The sequence below is a fragment of the Molothrus ater genome, chromosome 9 (assembly GCF_012460135.2).
Source record: "Molothrus ater isolate BHLD 08-10-18 breed brown headed cowbird chromosome 9, BPBGC_Mater_1.1, whole genome shotgun sequence".
Classification (NCBI taxonomy): domain Eukaryota; kingdom Metazoa; phylum Chordata; class Aves; order Passeriformes; family Icteridae; genus Molothrus; species Molothrus ater.
The window spans coordinates 20,503,185-20,530,024 of record NC_050486.2 but is presented as its reverse complement, the minus strand read 5'-3'; the positions used below and the strand labels follow the sequence as shown (position 1 = coordinate 20,530,024).

Below are 26,840 nucleotides of genomic sequence, written 5' to 3'. Positions count from 1 at the left end.
AAAGGATGATAAGCCCACAGAGTTCTGCTGCCTCTTGGATAAGATTTCTCATTATGAATTCTTCCCTAATAAAGGCATCACCAACTGCTTCTCAATGTGCTCTAGGGAAGACACCCACCAACTGCCTGCACACGAGCATGTGCTGGGACAGAGCCATTTTCCTAGAGCAAGAGGAGGCAGAAGAGATGGTAAGCATTTCAGTTCAGAGTTTTCCTGCTGCTCTGCACTGTAACTGGCAAAGACACAGCCTCTGAATCAGTGCTAACACCGGATGATGATTTTTATTGCGATGCACAGGAGTTTGCATCCAAAGACAGTGAAATTGCATTTGCAATGCCTTCCTGAAGCATTCTCTGCCATACCTCCTTTTCACAGCTGCTGCAGCAGTTCCACGTCCCTTTACCTGCCACAACACATTGTCTTCTCAAATGTTATGCACCATTAGTTAAGGCCTCTACATAAACCTTACACTAATGTAAGGGCTCAGAGACAGTCATCCATGTGCAGCTGGAAGATGCCTGGAAGCTCAAGCAGGAATGCTATTTAGAAGTTGCATCATGGCTCACTGGTAACTACCAGAGTCAGCAGCAAATCTGGCCCAAGGGCTCTGAACTGCCAAACAGTGCTGACTAGCCCATAGATTGCTGTAAAATGTCATCTCTGCTGCTCCTACCTAGAGGAGAAGATTTGCAAAGCTAGGTGGGTCCAAATGTCACTGCTGAAGTTCTCACATTTGATTTCAAGGCAGTGTAGAATGTATTGAACTAAAAGATGAAAAGACACATAGTGTGCAACACTGGGAAAGATAACAACTCGATGGAAAAGTAGACAAGGCTGGAGTATTTGCAGGCAGGAGTAATTACTACATTCTATGGGACACACTGTGAGAAAGCACTGCCCAGCATTCTCAGGGGTTATTTCCAAACCTAGATCATTATAATTTTCAAAAGGCACTGTTCCTTCTGCCCATTTCTAAAATACCTTGTAATGCTGCCTTTAACCAATATATCCTCTATCCCATGCTTAAGTTGAAGAATGTATCTCAGGAAAATGCACTTTCCCCAAGGAGAAGGTTGTATCTGTCTTGCACTTTCCATGAAAGATCCAGAACAGCCTTCCGCAGTGGAATAAAAAAAAAGGAATAGTGCCTCTGCTCCACCACAACTGCTGGGCAACATTTTACAAGGAATTTATCTCTTGGACCAGAAGAAGCTGTGAAAATTCCCCAAAGAGATCTCAAAACTTCATTATTGATTTGGCAGCAATGAAAAATCTTAAGGTCTCAGTTCATTCTCTAATAAAAAAAGCACCAGTCCTGCCTGTGCCTCACTATTCATTGTCAGAACAATATCTACTTTAATTAAATCTGTTAAAGTAGAATATGACACCCTTTGGGACATAGATTTAGCATGAGACTGTTTATCAAGTGTAGATAATACTAATTGTTCCCATGGAGATTTATCTGCTATGCTAGTTACAGTATTAGGCTCTGGCCTCAGCCTCCCATGTGCCTGAATTGGAGGAGAGAGGTGAACCTTGTTTATAAAAACACAGAATCCTGAAGGTTAAGGATTTCTTTCAACTAGCACAATCAATGAGTTAGAGCTGACCCTCTTAGCTCCTGGCCTTGACTCACGTGTGTCTGCAAGTCTGGGAATATTCATAAAAGGAAGGCACTATTAGAGAAATATCCTTTTAACACTCTGGTTTGCATGACTGCTCTTAGTTAACAAGTGGCTAATGCCATCTCCCATGTCAGCCGAGGGTTAACCCACAGCAGGAGCAGACCCTGAGTCACCTTGTGATAGCCATCACAGCTATGCAGCCAGGAGAGGAGACAGACAGGGCATCAGCACTACGTCCCTGGCTCCTGGCTGCCTCCAGCCACTCCCCCATCCCTGTGTGGTAGGAATGCTCCCAAGGTCACACTGTCCCTCTCCACTGCACGGTCAGACAGCAATGTGGGCTTTGGGCCACAAGACAAGGCAAAATGAAGCACACTGGCTCTGCAGCAGAGTGCCAAGTAACAGGCTCTGTGAAGCTCCTTGCAGCCAGACATCTGAACACTGATCCTAATGCGCCCTACATCTGGGAGAGCTTTGAATACCACAAGGTCTTCACAAAAGCCTTGTCTGCTTCAGCTAAACTGTATGTTAACAACTGCTTGCTATTGATCAAGGTAATTCAGCTTCAGGGTTTAAACAAGGAGAGTTAGTAACAAGGAAGGGGAGGTACTCACACACTTTGATGTGGATGCAGTTCAAGATTTCCCCTCATTCCCCTGGCCACGGATCCCCCACAGCTCATGCAGGCCTTGTATTTGCACTTTGGGCACAGCATGGCAGGGGGCACATGCAAGAAGAAAGAGAAGTCACACTGCTTCCACCCCAGCACCTTTGCAGAGGCAGCAGATTGGTGCTGAGACTGGGAAGGTTATCTTCAATGATGTGACATGTTGGTCTTGTTTCTTAAAGGAGAGAAAACTGCACTGAGATGTACACACTCCAGTCTTTACCCACATAAGTGACAAGTACTGGGGGTCAGACAAGAGCAGGAAGGCAGGGTCATCAGTGTTGTCTGCAGCCTGATGGATGACATCACATCCAGAACTGTACTGATGAAAACAGAGCAGCATTCCTGCACAGTTCCCTCTGTACTGACTCATTTTGTGCTGCTCACACTTTAAGACCTTCAGGAAGTTTGATGATGCTTCTTCCCTTCACTCCCTGAGATTATGCATCTGCCCTGATGCTCTGAAGTAACTCATGAAGGTGATATGGATCTTTGAAAGAGGACTTGTTGCAAAAGGGGTTACTCTTAGTTTTATTCACTGGCTGGTTTTCAGACCACTTTGTCCTGCTAATTTCTTGTGATTAAATCAAATTTATAACTTTTCACACCTCAGCTCCATGTCAGGCATCAGGACAAGCTTGTGTGACTACCTACATTGGTGAGCCTGACTGACAGGACCCAGCTGACGCTGTGATCCACTGTCCTGCTCACTGCTACAGGTGGAGCTTCCGGCCCTCCAAATCCCACTCTTACCTTAAAAGGCACTGCAGATTTATAGGAGTCAGGCACTTCCCAGCTCAGCAACACAGATGTTTTCATGACAGCATTGACACGGAAGTTCTTAGCAAACACTGGAATGAAAAACAAGGTATTTGAGCACTGCAAAGCCAAGCCAGGAGGGAGCCAGGCGGCAGCTCGACTCCAAGTCTCTTTGTCTAACTCAGCAGCAGAGGTCAAAGAGTTCAGCTACAGCAGAGAAGTAAGAAATGAGGAGAAGAGAGCAGTAGCCTTTTACCAAATCTACAGTCTCCAGAGGAGTTCTGCTTTTTGACTACACTTTTCAGCATCACAGAAAGGAAGTTGTAGGCTGAGCTGCAGCCTTTCTCTATCCCCACTCCACTCACACTCCCTTGGCCCTTTGTTGTGATCAAACAGCAGTGTAATTCAGGTACTGGATCGGCAGATGACCCTACTCAACCACCCACTCCAGTTCAAGCAAGAGCCTTTCATGTACAGATAAAACATCCAAGTGTGCCTGTGGATGCAATTAAGGTACCACCAACGCCCCTCTCCCCCCAAATGGCAAATTTAGAAAATCTTTGCTGAGCTTTCCCTCACTGAACTAGTTTTAGACTGGGGAGCCACACAGTACCTGATCACAACAGTCAGAGCAGAGGGGAGCGAAGCCTCATGAACCAAAGCAAAGGTCCCTGTCCTGGAGGCAGAGCTTCCTGCTAGGGTTTGTTAGAGGGGCACTTACCTTGCTCTACAGGCATGGTCCGGGACTGGATGCTGGGGCTGAGTGGCCCAGCCCCCTTATTGGTGCGGGCCCTCACTTTGATGTCATAAGTGGTATCAGGTTTCAAATTTGTCAAAGTGATACTCGTGTCCTTGGTGATGTTAGCCAGGTCCTGCTGGCTATTTATGTCCCTGTATACCACTGTGTAGTTGACGATCTTGCCGTTCCTTTCTGCCAAGACCGGGGGGTCCCAGGCAACTTCTGTGGTGGAAGTGGTGAGACCCACCACACGCAGGTTCTGCGGGAAGCCGCTCGGCACATCTTCGGCAGTTGTGATCTCCTTCTCAAACTCCTCTCCTGGGCCAGCTCTGTTCTTGGCAGACAACTTGAAGAGGTATGTGGCCCCCTTGTGCAGGTTGGTCACTGTGTAGTGATGATCTCTCTTCCCGAAGTCTATCGTGTTCATTTTTTCCTCATCCAGACGTCTGTACTGCAGCCGGTAACCCAGCAGCTCCCCTACCATCTCCTTGGGTGGGTGCCACTGGATGAGGGCTGTGTTCATGGCTGTCGTGCTAATCATCATGGTGGGCTTCCCCGGGACTGCAACATAAACACACAATGACCATCTATAGCCTGGGAGGAGGGAAGGAAGGACCGCTTCCGTGCTGCTCAGTCCATGAGGAGCGAGGAAAGTGGGAAAGTTCAGACAACAGGGTGAAGAGGATGACAGACAATTCACAGGGATAGAGGCAGACTGACCCTAATCCAGTGGTGAGGGAAGCTGGAGCCAGCCAGCTCTCGGTTGCCATTTTCCCACGTGCTGCCATTTAAACAGGATATAAATTCAGCCATATCCAGCCCCAAAATTCATCCCCTTTTACAGGAAACGATTAAGGTACCTCAAAGCATCATATTTATCTCAGAGAAGATCTGAATCCCGTCCTCCCAATCAGTGGTCTTCAGACACTCCAGCTAGTGCACAGCACCAGGCCATGCTGGCCCTGAGGCACTGCACCACAAGAGACACCCCGAAGCCCGATTCCAGCGCCCTGGTCTGTCTGGAGGCAGACAAATTTCATCCTGAAACCTTGCAGTTTTACCATCTGCAGAGGCAGCGAGCAGAGCTGGGTGGGCTGTTTGCCATCAGAATATATTTTGGTTTAGTTGAGAAGCAGATTCGTGATGTCAGTGTCGATGGGAGAGGTGAACACAAGCGTTCCACAGGATTTTTGCTTATGCTGCACAAGTCAAGGGGTGTCGCCGTCACTGGTTAGGAACTGATGGCTTTAAATTGATGGTTTAATACCTTGATCTCCTTCAGTTAAAAAAAGGATGTGTCTTCACATCAGCTCAGATTTGTAAACAAATCAACTGATAGGAAAGATACTCAGAATCAAAGGCATGGGGCCATAGATATGAAAAAAAAAAAAAAAGAAAAAAAAAAGAAAAAAAGAAAAGGGATTGCAGCCAAACCTAGTTAAATATCCTTGCAGTTTTTTGAAATGTGTGAGCCCACAGTCGAGCACAAGAGAAAACCGTATTTGCCAGAATGATGCCCGCTTTCTGCCATCAGAGGGCGACACCAACGCTCCCCTTTGAGGTCATGCCCGCAGTCGAGCCCGTACAAAGGCCCTGAGAGCGTTTTTATAGGTATTTAAGACATATAATTACATTGCCATTGCCAGTGCCATCCTCGTTGCACTCATAATACAACGTCTAACAGCAGCTAGTATTAAGGGACACAGTATTTTCAAAGCTGATTCCAAATATTAACCTTAAAATGCGCATCATAACATGGGAAGATCCACTGTGATTTACAGTACAACACTGGGATGTTTAGGAAGCTCTTCCTGTTTATAGGACAGCTGTAGCAATTTGATGAACAGAAAATACATCATGGCAAGGCACCAGGGAGACAGCATGTGAGATTGTGACAGTGGAAACTACCTCTGGAGCTCCCCATATGCAGCGCGGAGGAGATAGCAAGCTGTTCCTTGTTTAAAAGCACCAGGAACAAAGGCTCTCAGTTTGCACAAGCTGCATTCCCATAACAACAACTGGTAAATGCTGTTCCCGTGGCTGATGTGAGGAAGCAGCAGGATTATTGGTTGTAGGACAGGCTAGTGAGTGGACAAGACAGTGTCAACTAGTTGGTACCACTGCCAAAGGCAAGCTTGACCACACCTGGAGGGAAGTGCCAGATGACTCCTGGGTGCTCCAGCTCCAGGCGCAGGTACGACCTACTGAGACAGCAGAACCGAACTGGCTGGGATCACCAGGACCTAGAAGTTGTGTCTGCAGCACTTCTGTGGCAGATTTGTTGCATTCCAGGTTTTACCATGGCTCTAGGAGCAGCCAGGCTCAGCCATGTAAGCAGTATCAATGGCAGAGGGGAGCTGAGAAGCCCCTCTTAGGAGCCCGCTGTGCCAGGGGCCCCTCCAGGCAGCACTGCAGTCACCACAGGAAGCAAGAAATGGCACTTGCCTAAAGGAACAAGGTGAGGACAGGCCAGGACTCCAAGGCTGAGGGAGAGCCTGGACTTTCAGGCTTCCTGTTCCCAGGTCTCTGGACTATGCAGATGAGCTCAGACCCATGAGTTTCAATGTTCTCTCACCAGCCCTGGTAGAGTATCTCCATCTGTTTGCTGCAGTTTGCTCAGGTGATCCAGTGCCAAAGACCGTTAAGCATGGGCTAGAGATCACAAGAGTTTGTACCTCTGCAGCATCTCCACCCCTCTTGTTTCCTCCTGGCCTTGGCCATGCTCCCCACGCACCTCTTGGGAGGTTTTACCACCACCTCATGAGGCTGTGACACTGCTCCCCACACTCACCTGCCCCTGTGGTGGTGATGACTTTGGGCTTGCTGCGGGCACCATCTCCTTTGGTGGTGTAGGCAGCAACTGTGACGGAGTAGGTGGTTTCTGGCAGCAGGCCTCCAATGACTGTCTCCTGGGAGCACATTCACGAGGCAGAGAGGAGGCAAACAAGAAGAGTAAATACTTGTTACTAGAGTGAGCCAAAGGAAGGCACCAGGGTCAGTGTCTCCAACAGCAACACACTGACAACACTCTCTGGCTCACACTCATGCATCGTGCTCACACACATGTTGCACAGAGCCAGCAAACAACTGCTGCCACTCCAACACTCACGTGCCTCATTTCAACCCCTGCCTTTAACACTTGGCCTTTCCAGGGACCCACCAGCAACCCATGTCAGCAGCTCTGCTCTCCCACGGCTTCTGCCAAGAGGGAGATCTGATCCAGATATGGGCCTGTGTGAAAGCTAAGTAAGAGGACTGTGGAGCTGTGAACCAGAGCAAAAGTCAGTTCACCTGGCTATGAGAATCTCTTGGGGGATAATTCCAGGGTTTTTAAAGTTGTGTCTTGCAGCAGAGCCGTGGGGAGCACAGGGAGGCAGTGCAGGGGTGGGGGGCCCCGGGCAGGGAGCACCTGCAGCTCTAAGCATTGTGTTCACCCTCCTTGCCAGGCACTGGGTTGCAGGGATGGGATAGGTCAGTGCAAGGCCCTGGCAAGACCTGTAGGGAAAACCTCCATCGTGGGAGGTCTGGGAGGGGGGCGGACTCACAGGGTGCATCCTTGCAAGCTCTGGCTTCTTCTGGGCAGGAGAAGGGCATGGCTCTGCACTTCAATTTGAGATCAAAGAGAGGAGCACTGCTCCTCCCTCCTGGCCTCCAGCAGCAATGTGACTGGTGCCAAGCCTGGCTGGCCAGGCCTGTGAGCTCAGCGAGCTCAGCAGCTCCCAGCAGCTTGGGCAGGTACCCCTGAGCAGCGTTCATCTGTGGTGCTGTGGGAGTGTCTGGGCCATTAGCACTAATAACCCATTGGGTCAGGGAGCAAGAGATGAACAGGCTGGAGAAGAGGCTGGGGAAGCTTTTGGAACGGAGGCAGCGGCTCCATGTTGGTTATTTACCCCTTCAGACAAGGCGATGAGCAGAGATGGAGCAGGTTAAGTTTGAGCTGCTGAGAACAGGCAGCATGGGCACTGTCAGAAGCTGCTCCAGGGGCCTGGCCCCTGCCCAGGGGATCCTTGCCAGCTTGAGGGGTACCAGGGGTGCCTGTGGTTGCAGCCACTCTCCCATCACTCAGTCACACAAACACCCACGCTATTAAACCTGCTGATTTCCAGTCAGTGCTGCTGGTTCAGGTTACCTGCCCAGGCTTACTCATCCAAATCACCACATGACCGTCGCAGAACCAGCCAGCCCAGAGAAGTATCAACAAGCACCAACAAGAACCCCGCCAAAATCACCGTGTGAACCAGAGTCCGACCCCACTCCGCCCCTGCAGCAGATGGTGCGTGCGGGTGAGTGGACGCGCAGTCCCACCGGGGCCAGTGGACCCGCGGGGAAGCACTCTCACAAAACCTGCAGACTCTGAACACCCCAGGAGAATTCACTCCTCCCAAACCCATGCAAAGAGAAGTTCTCACGCGGAAGCATGCCACCGGGAGCAAAGCAAGCAAGCTGGGAGGAGGGGAGAGAGACGAGGGATGGATGAAAGAAGGTCTGATTGCATAATGCAAACACAGTGCTGTCATGACACAGCCACTCCGAGCAAGAATGCTCCATTATAAAACAGGAGGAGAAATGCATCGTGCTGGGGAAGCTCACAGTAGGGCACGTAATTGGATTGCTGACTCTAAAAAGGTCATTTTCTAGTTTGTTCCTCCAAATTTATATCTCAGAATTATGTGGGGAAAAATTGAATTTAACTGTTTAAATGTGATTGTTTTCTTATTACTATCTGTGTTTCAACCAAAGGTCATGGTTGAGGGTGTAGGTTATTTCTCATGACTACGATCAATGTGGTTTAAAGATTATGTATCTAATTTTACCACATAACTTGGTGGGCCAACTACTGCAGGATGAGCCTCCTGAGTTGATCACTTGAACCTGGCTAAAACTACACTGCAACAAGCTGGAAATACAGATTATAGGAAATGTCAATTGCTTTTCTGCATTTAGGAGCAATCTAAATGCCGATTTTCTCTGGATTTGCTGCTTGTGGAAGGTTTCACAATGTAACTCTCCAGCCTCATTAAGGGAGCGAAAGGAATGTTTTGACAGTACTGTGTCTACAAAATTCACAAATCGATTTACCAATACCCTCTCTTCCAACCTGGAATACACACAAGTGGTACTTACATGGTCGACGGAGTCCTCAGCTCTCCACTGACGAGGGAGAAAGGAAGGAGGAGAGAAAAATGGAGACACAGAATTTTAAGGGGCAACGTGTAGGAAAGGGATGACAATGACGACAACAGCAAGGGTTAGCAGAACTGGGTTGGGGGAATTACAACACTTATACACAGAGGGTCACTTGACACAGGCTGTGCCAAGGGAAGAAATGGCATAGAGCAATTTTTGACATGCTGCTAGCCTGAGCAATGAGTCTGAGATCATTCACACAAACAGACAAAGAGCTTCCTTCTCACTCGGGTGGAGAGTCCCCCCTTACTTTTTGTACTTTGCAGTACTTTCCCCTTCTGGCTTTGTTTGCATTTTTCTGCCTCTTCCATGAGCAGAAGCAAGAAGGGACAGGTTGTACCAACTAGGCTCTGAGGGTGACTGCTGCCTCACAAGTCACTCACAACAGTTCTGTTGCCTAATCTCCAGTTTCTGTTCTAGTGATCCTCCAGTCACCATCTCTTGTTGAGAACCAAAGACATCAATACACAAAACAGAGGCACTCTCTGCAGGGAAGCACCAATGCAGCATTTCTAGAGCTTCTTTTTCCTGTATCATTTGCAAAAGGCTCTGGGGACTTCAGAAAACCCGAAAAGTGCCATCTGTCATCAACAGTGCAAGAGAAACTGAGATATCACACAGAGCTTCACACTAAGCTGCTCCTCTCCAACAGTGGTGTGTGGCTTGGAGAGAGGTTCAAACTTGTGCATGTACTGAGGAAACAGCTTCTCACTCCCAATTACACAACACCAAATGGCAAACACTCATTTGGCAACAGCAGCCCTGCAGGGAAAGCTTCTACACAAACTAATCCCCACCAAAAGCTCACATGGATTCCTGGCCATACAGGCTCAATACAGGCTCTGAACTCTTTTGGCTGGATTTGGGCTTGTAGGGCATCAAAGGTGTGTTGGGGTGGTGAGACAGTAGAGCCTGGCTGCTGGCATGCATGCCCACAGCAGTGCTCTTTGTGGTTGGTGCTCCAAAGGAAGGCTTGCAGAGATCACACAGAACTCTCTCAGCCAAGGTGATGTGTTACAGCTCACGTTACTAAATCTGCCTGGGGGAAGCACCGGCCCGTGGGTTCAAGCATAGAGATGAAAGTGAAGATAGGTATTATTGCCCCTGATTCACAGTGTGAGACCTAGCAAACCTTGCTTCTGTGCCTGACCTGCCAGCTGTGAAACTGCTCAGATACCAATTTCCTCAGGACCCTGGGAAGCTCAGTGAACACTGCTGAAGTGTTTGGGAAGCTGCAAGTGTAACACAAGCACTAAATGGCATCAAAGATACAAGTTGCCTTTTGAACTCAGGCTATTTGAGGTGGCTTTCGAAGGCTGCAGCCTATCCACAGTGGCATAGTACTCACCTCGGCAGTAAAATACATGGCATACTTTCAAAATATTTGCTATTTTATTCTCTATATTCAGAGAGAAGAAGCTGTTGGAGAAATGTTTCTCTAGGATTTTATTATAGTTCACTTATTAGATGCCATGAGACTGGAGTACAATTATTCCCTAAACCATCCAAACAGTAAATTTCAGCAAAGAGGTCAAGTTTCCCCTACATACTTTTTATAAAGCCAAGACCCTCACTAAGTATTATGGTCACTAAAGGCTCTCTTTTCACACACCCTCAGTACCATTTCCACTGCTGCACACTTAGCTGGACCCAAGTCATTGGTGTTTATGTCCCACCCATGCCAGCCTGCCCACACCATGGTCAGCAGCCACACACTCCTCCCTGCTGATCTAAAAGCTGGCACAAGTCCTGCCATAGGAAGGATCCCAGGCCTGGTACCCACGTCTCCTACAAAAGCATGTCCCTGGTGGTGGAAGCCACGTGGCTGGGAACACCCAGCCTGCCTCCACGTAGCTACAGGGGCAGAATGTGACGCCTCACTGCAAGGAACAACAGAGCAGAGCTGGACTCAGGAGGCCCCTCACACAATAGCAGGGAGTTTATCATGCCCTAGGATTTTAAACCAAGTGTTTAACGTTCAAACTCTGTTTGCTCTAATGTTTTAGTGGACTTTAATCTTGCATTAGATCAGAGTGCAAAGAAATGCCTTGAGATCTGTGCTGGAGTAACAACTGTGAAAAGCCAGGCCTGCATAAATACCTTGGTAGAAATTCAGTTTCATTACAAAAATTTAATCTACAGATCAAAACATTTCCTTCCTTAAACTAGCTCAATTGCTTCTTAACTGTTTAAGGTTGGTCAGTAAGACAAATTGATCTGAAAAGCCCAGGAGCAGTCATAAAAAGAACTGAGAGAGGGCTGTGTGCATGAGGCAGGATGGCTCTGGGAAGTGCTAAAGCTAACAGTGTGTATTTATGGCAGCTGCAATGCTTTAATGTTTCATTTTACACTTCAACACAGCATAGTCATGTCTCACCAGGGAACGGCTGTTTTCCCTGACCAAGGCTCTTGCAAAAGACAGATTCAAGCCCTCAACAGTCCCAGCTACGGGAAACCAATATTGGTTTTCCTGCAGATCCTTCTCTTCTTCGGTGACTGCGGTGCAACAGTGGAACTCCAGACATAAACTCAGTTACTTGGTCAATGAGATGCAGAGGGTCTGAGGGTACCAGAACTTCATCTTGGTCCTTCACTGAAGTGCCTCTTGGATGATGCTTACAGTTTTGTTCTACTTAGGAAACAGAGAACATCCCAGCCCCATGCCAGACTCCCACCTAGGCAAGTACACACGTATTAGATGTTCCAAGTACATTCAGAGAAAGGTCCTTGACTATCACACCACGGAAAAGGGAGGCTGCAAATTCCTGTGTTGTGCCTGGGGTAGGTACTGCTCAGGGAGAATTGAAGTCTGCTTTCTCCTTTGATCTCAATCCAATCGCTTGAAGTGATTGCCATTTCTTCTTCCTGCTCTTCTGGAGCAAGCTGGTGGGATGTGCACTTAGTTTGCGTGCTGGTTGGTGAAGTGCTGCCTGCAGAGACCACACCATCCTCCTGTGAGCCTGCAGCCCTTCTTGTGGGCAGCACATACCCCTCCTGTGCCATGACTCTGTTTGCACAGCAGGAGGAGAAGGTGGCAGGAAACTCTTCTCCACAAAGCCTGACCTCTGTGCAGCCAGCTGTCCCCAGCCAGCCCTGCAAAGTTATTAGGGCAGGCTGGATCTGCAGGGAGGGTGGGCTTAAAGCCCATTGCCCCCCCTAAACATCCAGCAGCTGCCCAGAGATTGGAGACCAAGGAAATGCGGTGGGCCCCGTCTGCCCCTGTCAAGCTTAATGCTTGTGTCCCCTTGCCCTGCTATCCCTCGCCTACCTAGAGCTGGTGAGGACTTAAGTAGTGGTGGAATGCCCTGGTTTCCTTTCAAAAGCCCTCTCTTGGTGCTTTATGCAAGACCCAGGGCACAGAGATGAATCTTCTGCCATCACCCACCACGGGACCCGGCTGAGCCATGAAAGGCATGGCCCAGGCAAGAGGTGCTGCAGGTACCTGATCCAGCTCTGCAGCTGCACAACCCTGGGAGCTCCTCCACAGCGTAGGGTCACATTTGCTTGTCCATCAGGCTGTCAGTAGGAGGTGAGAGCTCAGACTGGAAGGCACACAGAATCCTGACAGAGGTAATCAGTCACAGGTGCAGCCACAGAGGGGAGGGAGAGGCCTCAGCTCCATCACGGGACCTCTTAACAACTGATTACTCTGCCGAGGCAGGAGGCTGTAAAATAAAATGTGATCTCTCCAGCACCAGGGCCCCCACGTCTCTGCTGATGTTTCAGTCCTTTCCGCTCAAACGGTTTTGAAAGCTCCGAATCCGTATTATCTGCATAGCTAACATCTCCGTTCCCTCGCCTTTTTCCTTTCATCTTCGTTTACTCTCTTTCCATTTCTCATCTTCAATAAGGAAAAATCATGAGTCAGCTTTAGTATCAGTGTCTTCACACTGTCTGCAGGCAGCAGATTATGTGGTACATACCTACTCAAATCAGCAGACAGCCTGGCTGGAGGAGGAGGGGGCTCTGCCTACCTGTCCAGAGATTTTCTTCTCTGACCCCAAGATTTTCAATCCATTTAATTCTCTCCCTGTGCACTGTTATAAATGTTTGTGAGTGTTTATGAGTACTGAACTGTGGCCATCTTTATCCTATGACCTTCAGGGGCCAGGTTTTCCAGTGTATCTTTTTGTTTTCTTTCATAGAAAATGACTCTTCCAGGACCACTCATTAAACTTTCATCTGGCTGCTTGCAAAGACACGCACTGCTGTACTGAAAGATGGCAGCTCTTACAGAATTCTTCAGCATCTGGAGCAGATGTATTTCATCACAAGCACAGGTCATGCCTGGCTTCTCACTCTTTTGGGAAATAGAGATCTCTTCTGCCAAGTCAGTGAAACCTCTTCCCTGCAGGGTTGTCGTTAGTTTATCCCAAGAGTGACATGACTCTTCCAGAGTAGATGCTTCTCTGCAACTATCATTTTCACTTCCAAAATTTACAGTGGATGAGTTCACCACCATACACAGCAGGAAGAAATATCACAGAAATCAAGAACTTTGCCACATAAATTCACCAAATATGGAAGACTGACAAATGGCCTGAGAGGCCAGGAAACTTCTAGGAACTTGCCTCCTTGATGCACACAATGAAACTAATGCAAAATCCAGCACTCCTTCAAAAGTTTCTGGCTCTGGCATCCTCAATCTGCACATCAGCATGGGATTTCTCTCTCTGAAATGTATGAGTAAGGAGTGAAAGCAGAACTGGCTGGGCAAGCATAAAATATTTGAAAACACCAAGAAGAAAAACAGTGCCAACTTCGCCCACCTACACTTGGGACCAACCCATTAGCTCCAAACTCCAGCTGAACAACACAGCCTCAATTGTTCTAACAACACAGAAGATTATATCCTCCTGGCATAAGTAAAGGGCAGTAAGCAGCGTCTCTATTACAACAAAGCAACATCTGAAACACAGAGACGTGCCCCAGACAACACTGCAAGGACCCTCAAAGTATTTTGTCTCTTTAAAGTTTTCCCCTTCCACATTATTACTGAGTTTTATCCTTCGGAATATGAATGGGGACTAAAGCTGCCTCTGTGCACTGCACTCCCCACTGACGAAGCATAAATGATTCACAGCTGCATTCAGCAGACAGATCAATTAATCGTTGCAGCTCTCCAGTATTTATACTGGGCATCATTCAAGCAAGCCAGCTCTGAATCGATTCGTCGTTGCTTCCAACAGCAGCAGATCCTGTTCTTCATTTATACGATTATCTTAGTTGAGAACAGTGTGGGTCATCCAGGATGAAGGACCCCTGCTCCAAAGAAGAGTTGTATTTCATGGCACACAGGGCACCAAAAACTTCCCTGGACCTTGGGAAAAAGGCAATTTTACATTCCTGGACTGTGCAGAGTACACAGCTGTGCCTGGAGCAGTGTGAGGGAAGGAGGCTGCAGCTCCCAGCCAGTGAGGTATCCACGAGATGGCCTATATATGAACAGATTGCTGTGTGGGGATTGCAGAGACAAAGTCATTTACAGGGGATGTGGGCCTCTACCTCAGTCTTTTTCTTCCTCCCCAGCCCTTCCCAGACTAGGTTGGCTTCTCCTAAAGTTTTGTTTCAAGAAGCAATGCAACATCAAGTCCCTGCCCTGCAAAAGCAGGAGGGAGGGGAGGCTTTGCTGAGCCAGGAGTACTGTTCTGCCTGGCATGCTGTGCCCACGCAGGGGTGCAGAGCCACCCATGTGCCCTACAAGCAGGCAGCACCCAGGCGGATGCTATCAAGAAAGACATTTTGCCCTGAACATAATCAGCATCACAAAAGAAAGACTCCAGGCTTATTTAAAACTTTCTGACCATTTGTAAATGGACTGTCAAAGCACAGTTTGCTCCAGCTAGAGTCTGCACAGGATGTGGCAGGCAGAGATACATATCAGAGAAGGGGTAAGAGAGAAGCATCATCCAAAACATCATCTTTTCTACAGTAATCCTTCCCTGATTAAACTTTTTACCCATGTTTAAGCCACAGTTTAAGGATAAACTGCTTGCCTTGCTCAGGGAGGCTGAGTCCCACACTTTGGAGCTGCAACACGAGGCCAAGAAATACTTGGACCCAGCCAGCCTGCCCTTTGCAGAGAGGGAAGGTGCCATGCCCACCATCTGCTGGTCCCCACACTGTACCTGGGCTTCTGACAGCATGACGTCCTTGATCACTGGCTGCCCTCGGGGCTCGTTGTTTTCCAGCTTCACATAGGTAACCTGATACCCGCGGATCTGCCCGTGCTGCTTGTTGGAGATGGGCAGCTTCCAGCTCACCCGGATGGCAGTCGAGTTCACAGACTCCACCTCCACCTTTCGCGGTGGGGCACTGGGCACTGCAACACACACGGGAGAACAGTTAGCAGGCACCACAAAACCACTGCCACTGCCTCTCACTCCCTTGCTACCTTCCCCCCACCTCACTGCCAGGATGGCCCCACTGGTACAAGCTTCCTGTACCTACCCAGACATCACACTGCAGTCTTTCAGCATGACCACATCCCTGACCCCTTCCCTTTTGCTGCTCTCAGTAAGAAAGAGTGTAATTGTAATACGCAGGAGCAACCCTGATGAAAGTCATTGTGCTGAATCAGACCCAAGGTCCTCTCTCCTTCTCATCTCCAGCAGTAGGGGAGCAAGGAAGAATACAAGAATACAGCAGAATATAAAGAATACCGTGACCCCCTGCAGCTCAGGATGCCCTGGGGCACAGGCAGGGGTTTTAAAGCCTTCTTAGCATCTTGCCTGACACAACAGCTCCTCTCAGACCCATCTGAAGGAAGCCCAACAGCCCCAGGTAGCATGACTGGGTGCTGAGCCTCTTCTGCAGGGAGCCTTGGTACCTGCCACCAGCCAGAGCACAGACATGCTCTTCCCCTGTGACAGTGAGAGGTTAATGAGGGGGAAAAGCACCATCCTAAAACAATAACCCAGAGCTCAGAGACAGCAGTCACTGAACTCAGCCAGATAAAGGGGCCTGTGGGGATTGTGACAGCTCTGGGGACTGTATTTCATGCACGGCTAGCTGAATGCTTTTTGATAATAAAATGAAAAATTACACTGCCCAGAAAATATCAATTTTCTTGCAAGGTGAGGCCCGTTTAAAAATGTATTTATACCCTATTTACCATTTGGAAAAATTACCTCCTTATTATATTTCGCTCTTGCATTGACTGTGACAAAAATGTCAATTCTAAAAAATTAGCTTCTCAGTTGCTCCTGGAAAGCTCCTTCTGGCTGAAGCAGCTGGGAGTAGAGGTGTGCACTCTCTGGAGGATACTGATCCTACCCAAGTGCCCAGTACCAAGTGAAGGACCTGGGCTCCATCTTATCACCTCGTCTGCAGGACCCTTTTCACCTTCCACCGCCCTGGAAAATCTGGAGGTTTGGAACCTCACACGCCCCAATTCTCAACACAGCAAGAAATCAGTATTAGATAATTAGGGATGGATACCTGACAAGCAGATGTAATGAGTATTGCTATTTCAACCAACTAAATGGGAAGAAACAGCTACCCAGCAGGTAAGCACAGTTTTTAAGCTGCAGGGCAATTCATTATTTTTCCCCAGATGTCCTTCTAATTGTAGATAATTTAATAAAATACAGAAAGGAGGAACAGAGCATTTTAGTACCAAGAGGCCAACTCAAGGTGTGGGAATGGTGGGGGCTGTGCTTGAACAGTTACCCCCTTCTGCCTGGAGCAGCCTATGCTGTAATCCACAATTCACTTAGTGCAGTGACCTTGCACAAGCCACAGGGCTCTCCTGCCCTGGCAAGACACCTGCCCACACACACAGCTGGGAGTCCAAGTGGAAAACAAGATCCTCCTTGAGAGCCAGACAGAAGCTGTGTTTCAAGCTCTGCTGGCACGAGAAGGCGGGAGGCCTCGGCAGGACATGATATGGGGATGTTGCAGGGACACAAAAAGATGTGAATATGAGCAGACCGCAGTGTTTTGAGGAACTCTGTCCTGCCCCACTATGGGAATTATGTGCTGTATCTGAGGTCCAAACAGGGAAAGTTCAATTTGTTTTCAGATCACAGTTTAGCATTTCTCATCGCTTCATCATGGGTATCTACTGAGCATCAGCATGTCAGAGGAATATAAAATCACTCCTGACAGCTAAGCTGGAATGTCCAACCACGGTGCCCAAAAACTAACTGAGAAAGCTTGTTGCGACATTTCTGGGGTAACAGCTTCCCCTGGGCTACAATTCTGCTGAATGAGAACTGAAGCAAACAATACAGGCAGCAGGACACACACAGATGTGTTTGCCAGCCCAGGAATGCAGTCAGCAAGCATTCCCAGACGCCACTTTCAGAGCCATGGAGACATGGGGGACAGCGGCAGCCCATTTAGGGAAACTGTAACATGTCTGGTTTCAATTTCCTACACTGATTGGGTAATGCAGAGATCATGCTTTCTTTGCCTGGACGCTCCATCTCTTTCTTCTCCCATTAAATCTGCAGCTTTCTTGGGTCAGCACGAAGCCACGGGAGCTCCTACTGTCACCCTGAGCTCTGGCACTTTCAAAGGAAATGACTTAAATCATGATGACATAACTGACAGCCCTGCTAATACAAAGCAATTTCTCTTTAAAGCTGTCGTATCCAGTAAAGTGCTCTGTACGTGTGGTGTTCTGACTCTTGAGTGGAAGAGAAGCTTTATATAAGCTGTGGCTTGCCTGGAAGCTGGAGCAGGAAGCAGCTTTCCTGCAGTATCTACAACTTTCAAATGGATTGCTTTCCCCCTTTTTAGTTTGCTGGATTTCAGGTCAACAAGTAAACTTTAAGTCCTGATCTCCCAAGAGAAGCCTTTGGCTGGGAGAGCTCATTCCACCTTCAATAAAAACAAATCCACCACCACCCACTATAAAACCACAATAGAAAGCAGAGCAATGCCTCCCTGCATGCACAGGAAGCACTGACACAAACAGGACCCTGAAGAACCACAATGAGATATCTGACACAAGCTGGAGGCAGAACAAGGGCCAGCAGAGCAATTCCCCAGCCCCACTCCAGGGCAACTGTTGAGATCTGCTCCCTGAAGCATTGCTCCTGACACCCTCTGGTCCTGCCTGAAAGGCGCTCCCAGGTCAATGTCCCTGCTCCTCCCTTTCCCCCCCTTTCCAGCAACCCATTTAGCAGAGTGCTGGTTAACCCATGGCAGTAGCTGAAGGAGCTTTCAGCAGCACCTACCATCCTCGTCAGTGCGCACGTGCACGGGGATGCTCTCCGGTCCCGGCCCCACATCGGTGTGAGCCCTTACCCACACCTTGTATTCTGTCCATTTCTCCAGGTCCTTGATCTCCCAGCTGGAGTGCTCCCGTCCAATGCCATCCACCACATGCTTGGTGTTGTCATCTCCTTCCACTGCCTGGTAGGCAATGGAGTACTGGGTGATGAGCCCATTGCGGCTCTGGGCGGGCGGCGGCACCCAACTTACCCGGATGGTGGTGGAGCTGGTGCTTACACACTCGACTTCTTGGGGTGGGGCGGAGGGGGCTGGGGATAAATAAATGAAGTGGGGAGATGAAGGGAAATGAATGGCAGGACAAACCAAAATGCACAGGGAACTTTTACCCAGCCAACGGAGCACTGAACAAACATGTGGACAACTGCGTGCCATCCTCACAGATTGTCAAAGATGGCACTAGGGGGGCAATTTGTATTTGAAGGCCAGATGAACAGCATGGAGATGGAAGTGCTGTTCTGCATCGGAGAACACCGCTTCCCAAAGCAGTTCTGGACACTCAATTTACCAAACACAACAAATGGCAGTAAGGGAAGCGGGGCATGTGGAGGGTGCGAGAGAGAGACTGGTAGGGAGAAGAAAGATGCTTTCAGTGAAGATCTGAAGCAGATGGAAACCAGAAGAGGTAGGAAGCTGCAGAAGGCAAGAGTGGCAGAATGGAAGCTTACACACCAGATTGTAGGAAGGCTTGTGAAAACTCACTCCTAGACAAGCGGAAGAAACAAAAGTGGATAAGGAAAGCAGATGACTGAGGTTGGAGTTTGTCCTGGTAGGGTTTAAAACTATGACCATCAGCTGTATGCTGCATCCTAACCAGGTGGGGCCAGGCACCATGCAAGAACAGGAGATAATGTGGTTGTGCTGCTTTGCACATGTCCCTGGAATCTGGGACTGACTGCTTCATGCCTGCCACACTGGTTACCTGCTCAGTAAATTCCTGGCCTATGGATTTATACAGTGGGAAGTAAGCAGGTCTTGCCCCATCCCAGGCAAAAAAGCACCTGTACTTTGCATTAACTTCTAAGCCCTGGCAATGTTATCTGTCCACAGGAGGAGGAATGGGATCCAGGCAACAGCTGCTTCCTGTTGGGATCATTGGGAGAGAAGTGTCTCTACATAGCACATTGGGGAAGAGCAGTAAAACAAATCCAGGTGGGAGAAGAGAGATTGGGAAAGGAAAGATGATCTGGACAAAGCAAAGCATCTTTATGACATCTGCCTGGTTCATTCCCGTCTCCAGCCTTGCAGAACTGCTGTGTCTGGTTGCACCAGGACTCTGGCAGCATAGGAGTCCTCTCACAGCAGCATCAGCCCCCTGTCATTTGGCCTCACTGTCCTGGGATGCTGGCACAGAAGGCAAGAGTGAAATCTGGAGAAGGAAAGGAGCCCACACAGTCAGGGAAAGAACAAGGGAGATGGCTCCATCCCTGGGTGTTCATCCAGAAACATAGAAATGCCTGAAAAAAGACTGCTGCCCCTCCCCATGCCTCAGTCCTTGCAGCCACCAATGCAGCAGAGTCAGCCTTGCAGGGGCACAGGAACAACCCTGCCTGCTCACAGGTGAACACAACCTACGTCACTCCACATGGCATAAAGGACCTCAGGGAATTCAAGCACTCAGCAAGGGTGCCTTAGTTTTGCTGGGCACAGGTTGGCAGTGGCAGAAGATCTGGGAAAGCAGAGGGCAGCAGGACATCCCAATGCCACTGGTGACCTCTCCTTGCTGGGAACAAGGCCCACTTGCTTGCAGAAACAGCTGCAGAGTGCATGTAACTTTTAATGCCCACTCCTGTGCTCAGAGAGCAGGAACATTGCTGCTGCTTGGGCTCAGATGCCTGGAGAGATGAAAGATGGAGGAGAGTAAATAGTGATGGAGCTGCAGGAGACGATGCCTGAGCAGTCAGGCTGCTGCAAGGGAGATACACTGGAGGAAAGAGAAGTCAAAGCAATGCGTGGAAGCAAACAGTTGCCTATGTGAGGGAGGCAGCACAGGATCAGCCCTGCCATCTGCTATAGTGAAAAGGGAGCAGGGGTAAAAAGTGAATCCTCACACTCTTTTGGTTAATCAGCAGAGAAGTGGCAGGGAAGAGAGTAGGAAAATATAGCACCAAAGCAACACCCACAATGGAGGGCATAAGGTAGACAAAGTGCCTGGCGGAATTCCTCAGGACAGGTGAGACACAAGGGGCTTGGCAAACCTTTCCTTTGCCACTGTCTGCCCTTCACAGAAGAGATGTGCTTTGACAGAACCTCCACAGCTTCCCTTGGCATGCAGCAGTGAGCTCATTCTCCAAAGGTAGCTTTGGATGGCAGTGTAGGCAAGTCAAAAGTTGGCTGTTGACTGGGTAAGAGTCACACATATGATGTGCAAGTCAAAAGCTCAGATTAACACTTAAAGAAAGCAAAATAAAACTTGATAACATGAGCAGGATCAACTTAAAATGCACAAGGAGTTAAAGTGTCCCTCCTGGGGCCAGCAAAGAGCAGACTGGGTGGCCAGCATGCACCCACACATGCAGATGTACCCACACACACTGTGCAAACCTCTGCTGCCTCCAGGCTACTCACGACAGCCTCCCCCGATGGCCCACAGCAACTCTGTGCACCATCCAACCCACCTGCTCCTCAGGCTAGGGAAAAGGCAGACTTAGGACCCACCTTAGTATTTCAAGGGAGAACAGCATTTTAATGCCAAGGCCTAATGGGCACAGAGCTGATGCTTCTCTCTTGCATCATTCCTCTTGCCTGAGGCACTGCAGACTCCTGGAAAACTTCCCCGTGCTCTTCAGGCCCTCAAAGCAGCACTGCTTGTACTGTTGCAGGGTGCCCAGCAACTCAGTGGGCAGCTTAGCAGGAAAGACAACCTAGAAAGCAGCTGCCTGCTCAGGAGATGAGGAATCAGCTGTGCTGCTGAAGGGTTCAAAAGGGCATTGCCTTCCTCTGGCCCTTCCACACAAGCATGGCCACTACTCCTGAGCAGGGGTGCCACAAGAAAAGCAAGACCAGCATCCTTCTCCAGCCCATTAGTGAGTCATTACTGATCATGGGCCTCCTACCTGCCCCATGACTGGTTTGTCAGGGACAGCAATAGAGACTGAAGAGAGGCTTTTTGGAAAGCAGGAATCTGACTGCTCCTGCAGCTTGTGTCCCACCTGAACGCATCAAGCTCCATGATCTAACAGCCTTTTACAGGGTAACTAGATGGAAAAGTGCAGGAAGGAAACCAGTTTGAAGCTGGGAGCTGTACTGTTTCTGGATTAGTAAATTCTAAGGCCGAAGGGGACCAGTTGAACCATCTAATACAAGGTGTTGCTAAGTAAAGACCAAAGGATTTCTGCCTGGAGGTTGTGTACTGTGCACACAACTTCTGCCAAGGTAAAGCACAGCTTTCTGAAAGACCTACTTGATTTTGAGTCCCCCAGTACTCAAGGCTGCACACTGCATTGCGACTGTTCAGACAGTGTTTTGTCACCCTCACTGAACAGCAACTGCCAATGGCTTCTGTCATTGAATAGAGTGCCATCAGAATCTTTTCAAGTAGGGGCCTGTAAACCAAGACCCAGGTCACTTCTTGGGTCAGTCTAAGGATTCTTAGTTCCTTCAGTGTGAGGAGGGCTTGGCTAGTCAAACAAAGGTACTCCTGTGGCTAAATGCCAAATCTCTTCCAGCCTATGCACATTTCTCTGACTAAACACAAGCCAGAACCAGTCAGCTACCGCACCACTGGCCAGTGAAGCGACAACGTTAAAACCAGACTGGTGTGAGATGCCTTGTGAGCAGACAATAGGTAGAGTAGGTCATGATAAGATGTCTGCCCTTAGGAGTCCATGAAACAAACGTTTCTCTTACTTGGACTGTTGTGAGACTCTGAAGGACTCATTTATGCATGGAGCTGTCTCTGATTAAGTGTGTTCAAGGATAAGAGCATCCACTGATGGAATTAATTTACATGGCAGGAGAATTACTTCAACCTTTGCTATCAATACAAAAGCTATCTGAAACACGTATACAAATCCCCATATTCAGAATTTGCTCTCAGTTTTCAAATATTTATAACCATATGATCTGAACCTTTCTCCATTTTCATACCTGCCTATTGTGCAGCGCTAAGACATCATTAGCTCAATTAACGAGGTGGAGGAATGCCTGGGACTGGTATGTTAATGAAGCTGAGTTTTCCTCAAAGAGAAGGTCATTCTAAAAGTGAGAAAAGCTGCTCTTCCCTGCCAGAGCTCCCTTTCTAATGGCCATCTCACACTCCTGGTTGCTGTGCATGCTGCTGCCCTCCCTGCAGGGAAGGCTGGCTGCCTGTGCCAACTGCTCACTCCACAGAGCAGTAAATCCCAGACAGACGGTGCTAACAGAAATGTCTTTTTTCCCCCTTTTAATGCCCTTTGCATAATGGCAAGCCCAAAAAATCGTTAGTGAAAACGAGCTTATCGCAGGGCCCTTTGATAGCCCTAATCTGCTTATGCGCAGCACTTTGAGCTGCCAATCAGAGCAGTGCAAACTCCCGCTCTGTGATCACACAGGGCAGAGCCAGGATGAAAGTGATATTGCCTGGGTTACCTCATTATTGAGCCTCTCTATTAACTCAACTGCAGCTTGCTCTGGTTTCCCCTAGCACTGCAGTCCCAGAAGTAGCAGCCTCACTTGCTCACACAACCCTGGCAAACAGCCACTTCTCCAAAATGACTCTTCCAGCTGCCTGACAGGCACAGACACACCTGGCCCCACAGGATGCCTCACCTTGCAATCAACTGAATGGGCCAGGGATGGACTCCTGTGTAAGCAAGGCAGCTGGAATGGGGAGTGAAGGGATGAAAATCCAATGGTTTGGAGACAGTCACATTTAGAGCCAAATACCCATATGCTGCCTGTCCAGACAGCTTGCCTGCATGGGAGTAAATTCATAGAGATGCACAAACCCACTCAAATCAATCTCTCCAAAGCAATTTCCCAGCCTGTTTTACTCCTCCATCAGTTTTTATGAATCTACCCTTAGGGAAAGACAGTATGATCAAAGGGACACAAAGAAACAACTTACCCCTTGGGTTCACCCACTCTGCCAAAGAGCCCTGATCCAAAACCCAGCTGGCTTTCCCATTACTCCCTTTAGCAAACTGCATGCCAGCATCCCTGCAAACCTACAAGGGCAGAGGCACTGGGCTTCTCTGTGCCCAGGAGATGGAAAATGGACTGCTTTTGCTTTGTCTCCAGCAGTGTTGAGTGTCAGGCACTTACTGGATTGGGCAGTTCTGGCTTCCACTATGGGGGTGTAAACTCCTACCCCCAGCTCTGATCGGGCACCCAGACGGAACTTATACAATGTGTCTGGTTTGAGACCTTCCACGGCATACGAGGAGGTTGGGTCAAACTCCACCTTTTGCTGCCAAAAAAAAAAGGAAATAGATTATTTGGTGTAGTTGGAGGATACAGAAAAGCTGGTGCGCAGCCATTCTGGACCCACGAAAAGTCCCAGCCACGCTGCCAAACCTGCTTGCAGTCCTGCAGGACTCCAAAGCACGGAGCTTCCTGGGTGACACACCAGGACTCTGCAGGGAAGCAGGCCTCTGTCACAGCCAGGCTATACTGTCTGGTGTCCAGACTGCACTCACTAGTCTAGAGCTTTGTGGGAATGCTGGGTCCAGCTATACAAGTTCAGACAAGGAGCACAGGACACACAAGTTTGCTTTCTCCCAGTAGACAGCATATTGCCTGTGAAACAGAGTAAAGCCCTTGTTCTGCAGCACTCAGGATCTCTAATGCACCGAAACACTGCTGGAAAAGAGCTTGATTTGTTGACATTTCACCTGAAAGACACTTATTTTTGGCAGCTCTCACGCCACTATAATAAGAGGAGAGGGAGAAAACCATTGGACACTGTGATGGTGTCATGGCACAATTCTTGCTGTGCTGTCTTGAAACCAGCACTACCTTTGATATATCTTGAACTAGACTTCCTTTAGGGACCTGCAGTAAATGTGGAAGGGCTCTCTCTAGGCTACCTTCAATCTGCTTTTTACATCTAACCAGTCCTGGAGCCAGAGACACATGTTGGAGGCCATTTCAGACTTGCCCGGAAGTGTGACTGTTCAGAGGCACCAGCAGTAAGCGTGCCTCAGGGATGCTGTCACAGCATTCTGAGCCTTTCCAGTCCCAAACCAGTCACTAACTACTTTGCCAGCATGAACAAGAACTGTTGAAGTCACTTACACAGAAACCAGAATGCCACGTTCCTATTGCACACCACTGAGGCAAAAGAAACACAAAGAAACAGTTCTGTTACCACCCTGGCTGGAGCACACACCCTTCCCAAGCTGATAACCTGCCATGTCCAGCCCCAAGAGCTTCCAGGCAGGATGCTCACCTGAGTGCCATCCTCCCCTTCCCAGTACAGCAGCTCATATTTAGTAATGCGTTCCTGAGAGGCGGGCAGCCATGTCAACAGGATGCGGGTATCAGACTCTGCTTCTGCCTGGAAGTCAGCTGGCTGGGCAGGAACTGGGGAACAAACACATGGTTAGTGCTAGAAGAGGCAAGAAGAGTTGTATGACGTAGCAAAGTCAGCATTTCACTTTGTGAGGATCCTCTTTCATTTCTGCCAGAACATTCCTTCTCTCCTGTACTGTGCTCTTAGAACATCTCAGGCCACAAGCAAGCATCTCTGTCACTCTGGTGGGTGACTATGGGGATCGTGCTCACTTCCAGACCCTCATTGCATCCCAGATCCTTCCTTCCACAGTGTACTCAGACCCCAGAAGGGTCCAGCAGTTACACAGGTGCTGACACCCGTGCCCAGGACTTTGTGCCATGTTTTTAGCCACTGTGTCTCAGACAAAAGTGTGGGCTGTTACCTGCATGGAGATTGATAGCAGCTCCCCAGGACAATCTGACAGCATAAATCTGATGGCTGTGGGGTGGGAATGCCCCCCGACCCTCTCTGACATGCGCTCATTTGAGCAGCAAGTGCAGTTGTGATGCCTGGTGCAGGTCAGACACTCAGCTGAGCCCCGCTGCCCCACTCCATACGTACCCCCTTGCTGAGTTTTGACCTGGATGATGTCTGAGGGGGGCCCGTCGCCCACCGAAGTGAAGGCCAGGACACGGATGCTGTAGGTGGTGCCTGTGATGAGGCTGCCCACGGTGGTGAGGTGGCTGTCATCAGTGTTGTGCTTCTGCCACACGCTCAAAGGCAGGTGCGGGTCCGTGGTGTAGTACACGCGGTACCCTCGGATCTGTCCATTGGGCTCCTCCGGCTGCTCCCACTGCACCAGCATGGTGCTGGCACTCAGCATCCGTGCCTGCACTTTGAGGGGTGGACTTGAAGGAGCTTGCTCTCCTGTCCGGGCCTCGACCAGCTCACTGGGGGGACCCCTGCCGATGTTGTTGACTGCGATGACCCGGAACTCGTACTCAGAGAAGGGGCTGAGCCCACCTATGCTATAGCGGGTTGTTGCCACACCATCCACCTCCTGGAACTGGCCCTCCAGGGATTTGGGCTTGTACTGGATGACGTAATATGAAATGGGGTCAGAGTTGCCTGAATCCCAGGTGAGGGTCACGCTGGTAGCTGTTGTTTCAGTCACTAATGGCTCTGTTGGAGGTTTTGGCAGTGCTGCAATTGGAAGGCAGAAAGGTGTGATTTAAATAATTCAGTCAGCTCAAACCTTGCAATGTGCACGGGGATAAAAATGGAGCTGCCACCTCCCATTAACATTCTTCTTTAAAAGGCAGAAATCATTTCATACTCTATAACATGCATTTTTATATTACCATATATTGCTTGAAGTGGTTCTTAATGGAAGGATAAACAGAGCAATCATGTTATTAGATGTGCTTGACGCACTTACCAGCAGCAGGCTAAATAAAAGTAATTCAACGGGGATGCAGGAATGTTTCTGTCATGGGGGTTCACCCGGCAGTGGGAAGATGCTTGCTGGGCTGGGCTGGCCCCAGAAGCCAGGTGCACAGCTGATTTACACAGTAAAGCAATCAGAGCACCAAAGTAATCTGGAGTTATGCTCTTGCTTCCAGAGAGGCAGTTTCTTAGGCCAAAGGTAATTCATGAACAATGCTGTTAGAAGGGTTGATGGGGCAAGGCTTTGTAAGTATTACAGTACATGCAGGAGAGATACAGCCAGAGAAATTGCCAACTTTCATATCCACTATTTCACTGGGTGGTGTGTCAAACTGCAACCAGACAGTAAATTGTTACAGAAGAACTCTGACAATAATACCTCCGAAGTGTCAATGAGAACACAACTACTGCAAATACACATGTCCAGATTTACCATTTTACCACAAGAACAAAGAAAAAGAATGACTGTGTGTGAGAGAGAGTTGCAGAGTACACAAATACTTTAGTACAATGACTGAATTAAAGTCTACAGTAAGTTTAAACCTCCTACAAACCACTCTAAAGTAATTAGTGACTTGTAATGCAGTCATGCTTGAGAAGGAACTAGGGAAAATGCTCAACCCAAATTAAGATACTCAAGAACTTCATTCATTGGCAAAGCCATCAGGTTTCTAGTTTTCACATGTTCAGCTGAGGAAGGCAAGCTCCTTAGCACAGGGCATGCCTGCTCTGAGTACCAGAGAATGCCTTCGCCAGTGCTAC

The 26,840-nt window shown here is 48.9% G+C and overlaps 1 protein-coding gene across 13 annotated transcripts in view; it reads right to left on the bottom strand.

Annotated features, from left to right (window-relative positions):
• Nucleotides 1-26,840, bottom strand: part of PTPRF (protein tyrosine phosphatase receptor type F) — a 374,918-nt gene that overhangs the window by 44,900 nt on the left and 303,178 nt on the right. For 4 of the 13 annotated variants that reach the window (XM_054515796.1, XM_054515799.1, XM_054515797.1 and 1 more), the window contains 9 exons: nucleotides 25,254-25,835; nucleotides 24,588-24,721; nucleotides 23,462-23,606; nucleotides 18,163-18,468; nucleotides 15,106-15,299; nucleotides 8,915-8,941; nucleotides 6,582-6,699; nucleotides 3,773-4,351; nucleotides 3,046-3,143 (listed from right to left, as the gene is read on the bottom strand). In XM_054515796.1, the coding sequence (XP_054371771.1) occupies nucleotides 3,046-3,143; nucleotides 3,773-4,351; nucleotides 6,582-6,699; nucleotides 8,915-8,941; nucleotides 15,106-15,299; nucleotides 18,163-18,468; nucleotides 23,462-23,606; nucleotides 24,588-24,721; nucleotides 25,254-25,835 (2,183 nt within the window). The remainder of the gene's footprint in view (nucleotides 1-3,045; nucleotides 3,144-3,772; nucleotides 4,352-6,581; nucleotides 6,700-8,914; nucleotides 8,942-15,105; nucleotides 15,300-18,162; nucleotides 18,469-23,461; nucleotides 23,607-24,587; nucleotides 24,722-25,253; nucleotides 25,836-26,840) is intronic. The other 9 variants (XM_054515798.1, XM_054515800.1, XM_054515802.1 and 6 more) reach the window with 6 other exon arrangements.